Source organism: Bison bison, unplaced genomic scaffold, assembly GCF_000754665.1.
Source record: "Bison bison bison isolate TAMUID 2011002044 unplaced genomic scaffold, Bison_UMD1.0 scf7180017856539, whole genome shotgun sequence".
In the NCBI taxonomy this organism is placed as follows: Eukaryota; Metazoa; Chordata; class Mammalia; order Artiodactyla; family Bovidae; genus Bison; species Bison bison.
Genome location: NW_011487112.1, coordinates 95,133 through 106,700, shown reverse-complemented (window position 1 = coordinate 106,700; position 11,568 = coordinate 95,133). Strand labels below are relative to the sequence as shown.

At 59.8% G+C, this 11,568-nt stretch overlaps 1 protein-coding gene across 1 annotated transcript in view; it reads left to right on the top strand.

Annotated features, from left to right (window-relative positions):
* Positions 1-11,568, top strand: part of CELSR1 (cadherin, EGF LAG seven-pass G-type receptor 1) — a 50,759-nt gene that overhangs the window by 20,245 nt on the left and 18,946 nt on the right. The window contains exons 16-20 of the mRNA XM_010859593.1: positions 873-1,016; positions 4,705-4,909; positions 5,922-6,089; positions 7,695-7,821; positions 9,448-9,648. Of these exons, the coding sequence (XP_010857895.1) occupies positions 873-1,016; positions 4,705-4,909; positions 5,922-6,089; positions 7,695-7,821; positions 9,448-9,648 (845 nt within the window). The remainder of the gene's footprint in view (positions 1-872; positions 1,017-4,704; positions 4,910-5,921; positions 6,090-7,694; positions 7,822-9,447; positions 9,649-11,568) is intronic.

Sequence of the window (11,568 nt, the reverse complement as noted above, 5' to 3'; positions counted from 1 at the left end):
AGAGGGCTGAGCCTTTAACCCAGAGCTGGCGTGGACCCTCGGGCTCATGGGGAGGGGCCTCACTGATGACCAGATGCTCACGCTGAGCTCACCTGAGCCTGGGACACTGGGGTGGAGGAGAGCGGGGGATGCTGTCGTCACTGGGGCAGGAGGGAAGGGTGAGCGCCCGGGGTCCCTGCCTCCGTCTGTGGAGAGGATCTGGCAGAGCCGGCCTGCAGATTCCCGGGGCAGACAGGACTCGGGCACCCGAGGGGTATCCGGTGCAGCCGCTGCCCCCCAGCCCCTTCGAGAGGCCGGTCCCGGCCAAGCCTCTGCCCGCACACCCTCCAGCGTCCACCCCGATGCTCTGGGGTTGGGACCCTCCCCCTGCCCTGGCCCGAGAGCGTCCTCCTGGGTGCTGCTTGTGCTGGGGCCAGCCGTCCACCTTCCCAGCCCTTGGGGCCAGCTGCCCCTGCCTCCCGCGTTCCAGGGCTCCCGCTGCCCCTGACCCTGACTGCCAGGGTGGGAGCACCCCCCCTTTGCTGTGCAGTGACTTCGGGGTACCCTTCACAGAGCGGGTGTTGAATCAAACAGCTCAGCAGCATGACCTGGGGGTTCTCCCTGGAGCCTGCAGGGGTGACCATCGGCAGGGACATGGCTGGAGGGAAATGACACTCCTGTGGGGGGGTGAGGGCACCCCTCCTAAAGCTCCCCAGGTCCTCAGGCCCCCGGCTGTCTGATTCAGCCAGAAGTGGGCGTTGGTTCTGTTCAAAGGGGATGGTGACCAGGGACAACCCTTCTGAGCCGTTCGAAAGCATCAGCGGTCCGGTCGGGCTCTCCACGGGGGGCGGGGGTCAGGGGCCGTGTGTGATGGGGCCCCCCGTCCCCCCCAGTTCTTGCCGTCGACGTCTTCGACAAGCTGAACTTCACGGGAGCCCGCATGCCGCGGCTCGAGCACCTCCGGGGCGAGGTCCCCAGAGACCTGGAGTCCTCGGTCTTCTTCTCAGAGGACTTCTTCAAACCAGCGGAGCGGAAAGGTAAGGCTGATGGGACGTGGGGGCTCCCCCGGGGGGCCTGCAGTGGGGGCAGGAGAGGGGGCTCAGCCTGCCGTGGCCCCCGCCCTCTGCCCTGCACCCTGCAGCCTGGCGTTTGCCGGCCCAGAGGGAAAGGCAGCCACGGGGGTGCCTTACGAAATTGGGCTGGTTTATAACTTGGTGATGGAGTGAACACCCACACTGTGTGTGAGCCAGTCCTCCTTGTGCAGTGAAACACTGCCTCTCCATGGATGTGAAACTTTAGACTCTTCCCCGACCCCCCAAAACCCAAGCAGAGCCATCTGAGTGCAGTCCTCCAGTCCTAAGTTAGGACTTGCCACACAGCTTAAACACTGCAGATTTTCTTTAAGTATGTTTCCCAGATCTGCTCCAGCTGCTGAAAACATCTCTCCCAAATAGGGACTTGATGATTCAATGGACACTTTAAAATTTGAAACCTTTTTAGTCAATTTGTTTTGTCAGTAATATGCATATTATTTAGACATCTTAAAACCTTTAAAATTTTACACTGACGTAGGATATTGTTGTTGTTCAGTCTTGTCCAACTTTTTGTGACCCCATGGACTGCAGCACACCAGGCCTCCCTGTCCTTCACCATCTCCCGGAGCTTGCTCAAACTCATGTCCATTGAGTCAGTGATGCCATCCAACCATCTCATCGTCTGCTGTCCCCTTCTCCTCCTGCCTTCAGTCTTTCCCAGCATCAGGGTCTTTTCCAGTGAGTTGGCTCTTCCCATCAGGTGGCCAAACTATTGGAGCTTCAGCTTTAGCAACAGTCCTTTCAATGAATATTCAGGACTGATCTCCTTCAGAATGGACTGGTTGGATCTCCTTGCAGTCCAAGGGTCTCTCAGGAGTCTTCTCCAACACCACAGTTCAGAAGCATCAGTTCTTCAGCGCTCAGCCTTGTTTATGGTCCTACTCTCACAGATATTTGCTGTTAATTTTTTAATGTGCTAATTTACCAATTAAACTTTGTATGTATGCATAGGAAAAAAATACAGGGTTCAGTACTAAGACCTAAGACTAAATATTAAAAAAAGTAGGATCATGGCATCCGGCCCCATTAGTTCATGGCAAACAGAAGGGGGAAAGGTGGAAGCAGTGGCAGATTTCCTCTTCTTGTCTCTAAAGTCACTGTGGACTGTGCCTGCAGCCATGAAATCAGCAGACGATTGCTTCTTGGCAGGAGAGCGACGACAAACCTAGGCAGTGTGTTGGAAAGCAGAGACGTTGGTCTGCCGACAAAGGTCCGTCTAGTCAAGGCTAAGGTCTTCCCAGTGGTCAGGTACGGTTGTGGGAGCTGGACAGTAAAGAAGGCAGAACGCCAAAGAATTGATGCCTTCGAACTGTGGTGCTGGAAAAGACTCCTGAGAGTCCCTTGGACAGCAAGGAGATCAAACCAGTCAATCTTAAGGGAGATCAACCCTGAATATTCCCGGAAGGACTGATGCTGAAGCTGAAGCTCCAGTATTTTGGTCACCTGATGTGAACAGCTGACTCATTGGAAAAGTCCTTGACGCTGGGAAAGATTGAAGGCAGAAGGAGAAGAGGGCATCAGAGGATGAGATGGCTGGATGGCATCACTGATGCAAAGAACATGAATTTGGGCCAACTCTAGGGACGGTGAGGGACAGGGAGGCCTGGTGTGCTTCAGTCCAGGGGGTCGCAACGAGCTGGACACGACTGGGTGACTCAACAACACCAACAACTATCTCTGGTTCCAGGCGTCCACAGGGGGCCCTGAAGCGCAGCCCCGCAGCTAAGGTGCGGTGGACAGCTGTGTGTGTGTATCTGCATATAGTTTAGTGTCTTGACCTAAACTCGGGCTCTTTCTCTGTGAGGGCGTCAGTGTCACCCTCTCTCGGGGCCTGTGGCATCGGGAGTCGACACGCACGAGGCCATTTGCTTTAGGAAACCCCATGGGAGAAGCTTGTGGTGCCTGCTCCCCTGCTCTGCTTGGGAAGCCTCAGCTGACGCCCCGGCCCCCTGCACGTGGCCTTTATTCAGTGTGGTATTTACTTAAGTTGCCAAAGTGTCAGTTGACCAGCACAGCCCCCCCGTGGTAAACCCGCCGATTCTCTTTTGATAAGATCCCACCCCGGGCCTCTGTGGCCTCCCCCGGCCACTTTCCCAGACACCTGACTTGCCACGTGGCCGGGAGGCTGAGGACCGCAACCCTAAGCTCCCCCAGCCCGAGATGTGGGTGAGACCCTCGTGGCTGAGCTTCCCGGGGTGCAGCCCGGCCCCCTGGCCCCCCGTGTCCTGCCGGCCGCTCGGGTGTCCCTCCTGGAAGACCCCCTTCTCCCCGCCCCATTGCCCTGGGGGCTCCAAGCCTCTGTCCACTCTCACCCCCGCCCCCTCTGGCGTCACCAAGCCCACAACCCCCTTGCTCAGACACTGACCTTCACGCCCTGCTGACGCCACAGCCAGTGTCGGCCAGCCTGCCTCACTAAGCAGCCTGAGGGTGGCTAGCCAGGGTTGTTAACCGGCCTGAGAGTGGCTAACCAGGATTGTTAACCAGCCTGAGGGTGGCTAGTCATGCTGTTAACCGGCCTAAATGTGACTAACCAGGATTGTTAACCAGCCTGAGGGTGGCTAGTCAGGGTTGTTAACCAGCCTGAGGGTGGCTAGCCATGCTGTTAACTGGCCTGAATGTGGCTAACCAGTGTTGGTAAGCATCCTGAGGGTGGCTAACCAGGGTTGTTAACCAGTCTGAGAGTGGTTAGCCGGTGCTGTTAACCAGCCTGAATGTGACTAACTAGGATTGTTAACCATCCTGAGTGTGGCTAGCCAGTATTGTTAACCGTCCTGAGGGTGGTTAGCCAGTGCTGTTAACCAGCCTGAGGGAGACTAGCCAGGGTTGTTAACTAGGCTGAGTGTGACTAACCAGGGTTGCTGACCAGGCAGAGTATGGTCAACTGGAGCTGTTAACCAGCTGCTGACCGGCAGGGCCCTGAGCAGGGTCAAGAGGATGTGGAAGGTGGGTGGCTGCCTCGGGGCAGAGGGGCGTCTGCTGGAATCGGCCGGCCACCCTGAGGCTGGCCCCCCGCCTGCGGCACCCAATCAGGGCAGCAGAGGGAAGACCCTCTCCCACCACCCGCCTCCCTGGAGCCCGTGCTCCGGGCGGTGTGTGCTGGCTGGAGATGCCTCCCAAGGTGACCTCTGGACGAGGCCCAGCGGGCACCCTGTGGGTTGTTGGGAATGTGGGTGGTGTGGCCATGAGCCTCCCGCAAGGGTGGCGGGGAGCTGCTTTCTGTGCATCCTAGGGGTCTCTGGGGCCCCACGTGAGTGGGGTCGACAGCGTCCCACTGGATTCTCAGGAGCACCAAGCCCTCGGGTTCACCCACGCTGTGGCCCGTGCGGATGGACCACGTTCTGCCAGCCCGTCATCCATGCAGGGACACCTGGGCTGCTCCACCTCGTGGCTGCCGTGACTCAGGGGGCCGTGGGCGCGGTGTGCACGCCTCAGTGAAGCCCTTGCCCCCGGCTCTTCAGGGCACACCCAGAAGTGGGGCTGCAGGGTCCGGGGCGGTTCCGTGTTCGCGCTTCTGAGGAGCCGCCTAGGGTTTTCCACAGAGCCTGCATGGATTTCACGGTCTCGAGGAGAAAGCGGTCTGGTGGGATCACAGGTGTCTGGCCCCCATCCTCAGTCTGTGCTTCCGTTGCAGAGGGGCCCACGGCGAGGCCGGCCGGTCGCAAGACCACCCCCCAGATGGCGCGCCCGCAGCTCAGAACCGAGATGGAGGCCCCGTCCAGGAGGCAGAAGAGACACCCCGAGGAGCCTGGGCAGTTCGCCATCGCCCTGGTCCTCATCTACCGGACCCTGGGGCAGCTGCTGCCAGAGCACTACGACCCAGATCGCCGCAGCCTCAGGTAAGGCTGACTCCAGGAGGCGGGGTGGAGGAATTTCCAGAAGGTTCCAAGGCGCCTGTAGGTCAGAATCTCGACCACTGGAACATCTGTACAAGGACACTGCACAGTGACCCCGGCTCCAGGCCAGAGACCGCTGCCCCGCGATCTGCCTCGGCAGGCGTTCTGAGCGTGCCTGGTGTTTCTGCCGGAGCGCCCCTCCCGACACACGCCCCCGGCTTGGCCGTGTCGCCGCGGCCTGCCACCAGCTGCCAGTGGCCCCAGGCCCAAGTTGTTGTTCAGTCGCTCGGTCCTGTCCAACTGCGACTCCACGGACTGTAGCACCGTAGGCTCCTCTGTCCTTCACCGTCTCCCAGAGCTCGCTCAAACTCATGTCCATCAAGTCGGTGATGCCGCCCAAGCATCTCATCCTCTGTCCTCCCTTCTCCTCCTGCCTTCAGTCTTTCCCAGCATCAGGGTCTTTCCCAGTGAGGTGGCTCTTCTCACCGAGGGCAGCTCAGTGAACACTGGCTGAAGAATCAAACGCCACCCAAGGGCTTTGAGGCCTGAGCAGAGGCAGGCACCCACGGAGGCTTGGCTCTTTTCAACCTTCGGGTCACTTTGCAGCTCTCCTGCCCAGGGCTGCGGTCCTCATGTGCGCCCCTCCCGGGGGCTGGACGAGAGGCCTCCCAGAGCCACAAGAACGGCATCTCGTTCCTTTTCCGGGACGTTCCCTGCAGGCCAGGGTTATCTGGTTCTGTTATAGGTTGTGGGGCCTGACATTTGCTCTCTCATTTCTTCTCTTCATGTTGAATTTCCAGAGTCCGCCTCTGTCCCAGAGGGGCGTGTGCTCTCCTGTCTGGGGTTAAACCTTCACCAAGCCCACAGCCCTCCTCCTCCCCCAGCCCATCACACGCTCTCAAGGGCAAAGGCCCTGAGCTTGCCCGCTTGGTCCGGTCCCTCCTGAGAGACCCCCGAGCTGTGTCCTCCCGGGGCCGCAGGCGGGTTTGTCCTGGGTTCTGCTTTCTGCCTACAGGCTGCCTAACCGGCCCGTCATCAACACGCCAGTGGTGAGCACGGTGGTGTACAGCGAGGGGGCCCCGCTGCCTAGCCCCCTGGAGAGGCCCGTCCTGGTGGAGTTCGCCCTCCTGGAGACCGAGGAGCGCACCAAGCCGGTCTGCGTGTCCTGGAACCACTCCATCACGTAAGGGTGACGTCACCCCTGCCCCCAGCGCTGTGTGTCTCTGGGGGAGCTTTGCTGAGCCAGGGTGCCTGCCCGCAGGTCCCCAACGCTCCGCTGGCAGAGCGTCCTGGTCGGGGGCATTCGTCTGTGGTCGCTTTCTCCCCTTTCAGTCCCTCCTAGGGCGTCAGAGCCCTCCATAAGCACAAGTACACACGCATGTACACACATGCACACCTGGAAACACATGTGTGTGCACACACACCCAGTTATGACCAGGCATGTGTGTGCATGAGTGCACGTGGACACATGCCTGGAAACACAGATGTGCACAGCGTGTACACACTTGCACAGGCACACACGGTGGTCTCTCGAGAAGCCCAGCCCTGCAGGACTCTTGCCAACAGGTGCCCCGGTCAGCACCGGACAAGGCGGGGGCTCGTTCTGGACACACGGGGGTGGGAGTCAGAGACTGGGTCCAGGGTCCTCCTGCACTGACAGTGGGAAATCCCAGATGTGAGGGAGGGGTCCCCGTAGCAGACCAGAGTCCCTGACCTCAGCCGTCCCACCCTGGAGACCCACATGGCAGCTGCTGAGGCTGGCTTTACTGCTCAGAGGCCCCGCCCACAGCAGCAGCATCCGTCTGTGTCCAACCCCCGCACGCCACGCTTGCACCCGGGACAGAGCCTTGAGCTCGCTCCAGTGCAGCCCAGACCTTCCCTGACATTGTGGATCCGCTGACGGCAGGGTGTCTGCCGCGGGGGCCCTGCGGGGCCGTGGGCTGGCACTCCTGCTGGGAGGCAGGTTTGGCTCGGCACAGACCACGCATCATCCCCCTCCTTCTGGTTTTTCCAAATTCTAGTTAACGAGCAGCCAGCATAGCGCCCGGAGGGTAGCAGGCGCTTGGCTTACAAAAGAGAATGAGGGGCCCCCTTTGACGAGGAGGGCGGCGCTGAGGTCTGTCTGGCGCACGCTGGGCCCGGCTGTCTCTCTGGTCACTTGATTAGACCCCGGCAGTAAGCGGTGCGCTAACGATCCGCCCTCCTCTGTGCTGCACCTGCCGGCCTGACCTTCATGTTCTTGGCAAACGTGTGTGAGCCTTCACATCCCACTTCACAGATGAATAGACTAAGGATCAGAGACGTCGCTTGGCTTTCCCAGAGTCAGGAGGGCAGGGCCCTGCGGCAGCCTGTCATCTGGGGCTTCCCTTCAGTAAAACAGGGTAATAATGGGCCCCGCTTCCAGGCAGCTGCCATAAAACTGTGTGCAATCTGAAGATGAAAGTGTGAAACGGACACACCAGGTCTCTTCCTAAATCATCGAGACTCAAAAGGAGACCAAAGCACAAAGTGGCTGTTTGAACAACTGACTAATGTCTCCGACAAAGAGGCCTGTGACACCCGTTGAAGTTTTACTGCGGGATGACGCATGAGACGTGAATTTCCGAGGGTGCCCATTAGAGGCCTGGGAAGGGAAGGAAGAGGGTTCACACGGTCACCGGGGCGGCCAGCCTGCGGTCCTCACAGCGGGGACAGTGGCGCCTGGCCAGGGCACGGCAAGGACGTTGCTTGGGCTCCAGCGGGGCGGGAGGGCCTCAGAGGCCCCTCCTCACCCCCTTTTCCTCTGCAGCACCAGCGGGACTGGAGGGTGGTCGGCCAAAGGCTGCGAGCTGCTGTCCCGGAACCGGACCCACGTCGCCTGCCGATGCAGCCATGCTGCCAGCTCAGCCGTGCTCATGGACGTCTCCCGGCGTGAGGTGGGCACCACCCCAGGGCCGCCCCTGCCCACCTGGCCAGTGTGTCCAGGGACCCATCCCTCTGGAAAATCAGCTTGGCCCCACGCCTACCCCTCTGCGAGCTCTGCCTCTCCTTCTAAGGGCTCTGAACAAACCGATGCCACGATTGCAAACTGTGTTCTGGGAGGACTGGCCAGACTGTGTTAGGTTTCCCATAATAAAACCCCCCAGAAGGGGTTTTCACAGAGGCCACACTGTAAGTTAAAAACTGTGATGGCCACCCCGAACCTCGGGCTGAAACTCCTGGAATATACACCTCACTTCAAAGCAGGGAGCTCAGCAGCCTGTTAGGTGATGCGGTTTATGCTGCACGAGACCCGGGAGGGGGGAACAATAGAGTTATTTCCCTCCAACGCCATACACACCACCCCCGGGAGGACAGAGGAGGCTCGGTCAGGAGCCACAGAAGCGGTGGGCAGCTGATGTTTAACCTCCAGTCTTCAGTGGCCTCCGTGGGCCTCCGATGAGGCCATGGGGCCTGGGGGCAGGGTGGGGCTGGCCGTCGGGGGCGTGTGCTGCTGTCTAGGAGCCGGCCCGGGTGCCTTGGGTACCTGACTTTGTATTCAGGCCTGTCATGTGCCCCGGGCAGCCGGCCATCGTCCCTCCCAGGACGCCCGGTCTGCAGCGGCCCAAGTGTCTGTCCCGTCCTCAGGAGGTGAGTCAGCCACAAGCTGCTGCCGACCAGGCGTCAGAGTGTCAACAGCAGAGACTGCGCCTCTGGGCGGTAGGACAGCAAGGCTCCCCTGGGCAGGGGCACTTTCCAGCGGGAAGCACTGGCCTGCGGCCTGGACAGGGTTAATTGTGAATCATCTTTGTCCACAGAGGGGTGGGTTTGGGGGTCCCCAGATGGCCAGGAAGCTGGGCAGCACCAGGAGCAGCCTCGCAGGCAAAGGAGGCAGAAGGAAGTCCTAGTAGAAGAACTTAAACGAGAGTAGGAGTCGAGGCCCCCCACGCCCGGGTGCTTCAAAGCCAGAGGCATCTGAAGAGCCCCCAGCCTCGGGGAGTGGGTGCTGCCACACTTCCGGAGCACTCGAGGCCCCCCCAGGCCTGGCTCCTCGCTTCCCCCGGGAGCCTGGCTCACGGTTCTGTGCCCGTTCAGAGCAGTGCTTCTAGAAGTTTCCATAGAACCGGTTTGTTTGTTTCCCAAGTGCTGAACCTCCACCGGGCGCCGGACCCTAGACGGGTGTCCGTCCTATTTTGAAAAATATTTGAAAAAAAAAAAATCAGAGGGGACGACTGTGGTTTCCTGCAGCTCTGACACCTCTTGTTTTTTGCATGAGCTGAGACTCTGTTGGAAGGTCTCTCAGCTCAGAATTGGCTCCATACCTCCTGCCAGACAGCGCAAGTTAGGCTTAAAGTTGTTTTTTTTTTTTTTTCCCACTTTTTTGTCTGTTTTTACTTTGGCAAAACACACCTAACATGAACGTGGCCATCTCGGCCGAGTCTGAGCATGCACCTGAGAGCCATGTGGCAGCCACCCTGGCTCCTGTCCACGTGATTAAGCATCAGTGTGTCTTGATTGTGCAAAAGCGCCGTCAGAGCCATGGCTCTCACGCGTTCTCCTGCCCTTGGCCCACCCGCCCGCAGCACGGGGAGGTCCTGCCTCTGAAGATCGTGACCTACGCGGCCGTGTCCTTGTCGCTGGCCGCCCTGCTGGTGGCCTTCGTGCTCCTGGCGCTGGTGCGGACACTGCGCTCCAACCTGAACGGCATCCACAAGAACCTCATCGCCGCGCTCTTCTCCTCCCAGCTGGTCTTTGTCATCGGGATCGCCCAGACCGAGAACCCGGTGAGGACCCTGCCCTCAGCCCCCTGTGGGGCCACCTGGGCACGTACGTGGACCGACCTTCTCCAGGGCTGGGGCAGGAGGGGTCTTCTCACCCGTTCTTGGGGCCGGGCGGCGTGTTTGCGGCTGTTTCCAGGGATGAGTGAGGCTGGGAGTCTGGTGGGAAGCTGGGGACCCAGGCCCTGCACGTGGGCATGTTGCTTTGCCCTCGGCAGGAATCTCCCTGCAAGGTCACCTTGGGAGCCAAGAGCTCTGTGCACATCAACTCTCACTTTTGTGATCCAGACGCTTGCAATTACATCTGAGAGTACACTCTGAGACCCCAGAGTCCTGCAAGCTGTCACTTGAGCCTGAAGCCATCCCTGCTGGGCCGTGTCTCCCAGCCCTGCATTTTCTGGGGAGTCATGGCCACACTCTCCGTGAAAGCACTGGTGTTCAGGACAGGCGATGCGGTGGTCCTGGGTCGGCAGGGTGACGAGAGAAGGGAGCCTGCAGAGAGAGAGAATCGTGGGGGAGAGGAGGAAGGATGAACGTGTGATCACATTAAATACGGGGCGTCTCTCTCAAGCCACCCCAGGTCACGTGGGCTCCTGGGGCATCACAGGGGTTCGTGGGGTGTTACCTAGGCTCCTGGAAGTTATGGTTAGGTGATTATACATCTGATATGATGGACCTCACAGAAAAATCCAGACCAACCTACAGACACATTATAAGAAATGATTAAAGAGTTCAGCAAGGTAGCTGCCTATTATGGGGCTAGATGTATATAATCAGCTGCATTCTTGCCCACCAGCCACAGTCTATTTAAAAGGTAATGAACAAAGGAGGGGGTGGAAACGACAGCACTTGGAGAACCTGGTCGAGACTGAAGTAGTTTGGCTTCAGGAAGGAGAGGGTAAAAGATGCTGGCTGCAGCCAGAGCGGGGGCAGGGCACAGGCTGTTCTGTAGGATGTGAGGGATCTGAGTCCCAGAGGCATGGCTGACGGGGCTGGGTCGAGGTCCCTGGGGCCTGGGGTAGGGACCTGCCCTGGAGGGGAGAAAAAGGCAAGAAGGAGGAGGGAGCGTGTGGCTTGGTCCCTGGCTGGCTGCTAGTGGCTTTTCCTTTTTCCCAAAGAGGTTTTCAGAGACCAGGGGTCACAGCCCCTCGATGGGGGTGAAGGAGGAGGCACGGGCTCTGTGCCCAAGGCTTTGCCTGCGTGCTCTGGCTCTTGGCAACCTCCCTGGGGCCCTGGGGGTGGCAGCATTCCTGCTCACAGGTGGGGAGCCCCGGGGCCGGCCAGGTTGGGTAACCCGGCCCAGGGCTGACAGTTCATCATGTCTGAGTTCAGGGTCCATCACTAAATGGTGACCCCAATGGCCCTGGGACGACATGAGGCCCACTGACCATCACATGTGCACACGTAGTGATGGCAGGAAGTTCGGAGTTTGCTCTCCTAATTCCGATCTCTCCTGTGGTGAGCAGTGGGCCCTTAGCCTTTCAGTGGGCCGTTCCAGCTGCCCCCTGCTGCTGACACAGGTGTCATTCCTCCGTCCCTCATGCAGTGAGGACTCGTGGTTGGCGCTGTGTTAAGTCTGCCCAAGACCCAGACCCTGGAAGCGCTGCAGCCTCCATCCGTGTGTCAGACGCCGACAAGGGTGGGGCGTTAGGAGTGTCAGATGCCAACCTGGCACCGCAGGGGCTGATGGGAGCGCTGCGCCGGCCCAGAGGACGGCTGAGCAGGATGGTCCCGTCACTGTCCGGTGGGAGGGGCCCGGATCTCTGGTCATCTCTGTTGGCAGGCAGCCCTGTGCCACGGACAGCCACGGCCAGGTCTACGTTTTGGTAAACGGATGGTGACAGGGAAGAGGGTGGCTAGGGCTGAGGCTGGAGGTCAGAGGGGCACCAGGATGGCATCTTCCTGGGGTGGGGGGGGGAGCCGCGG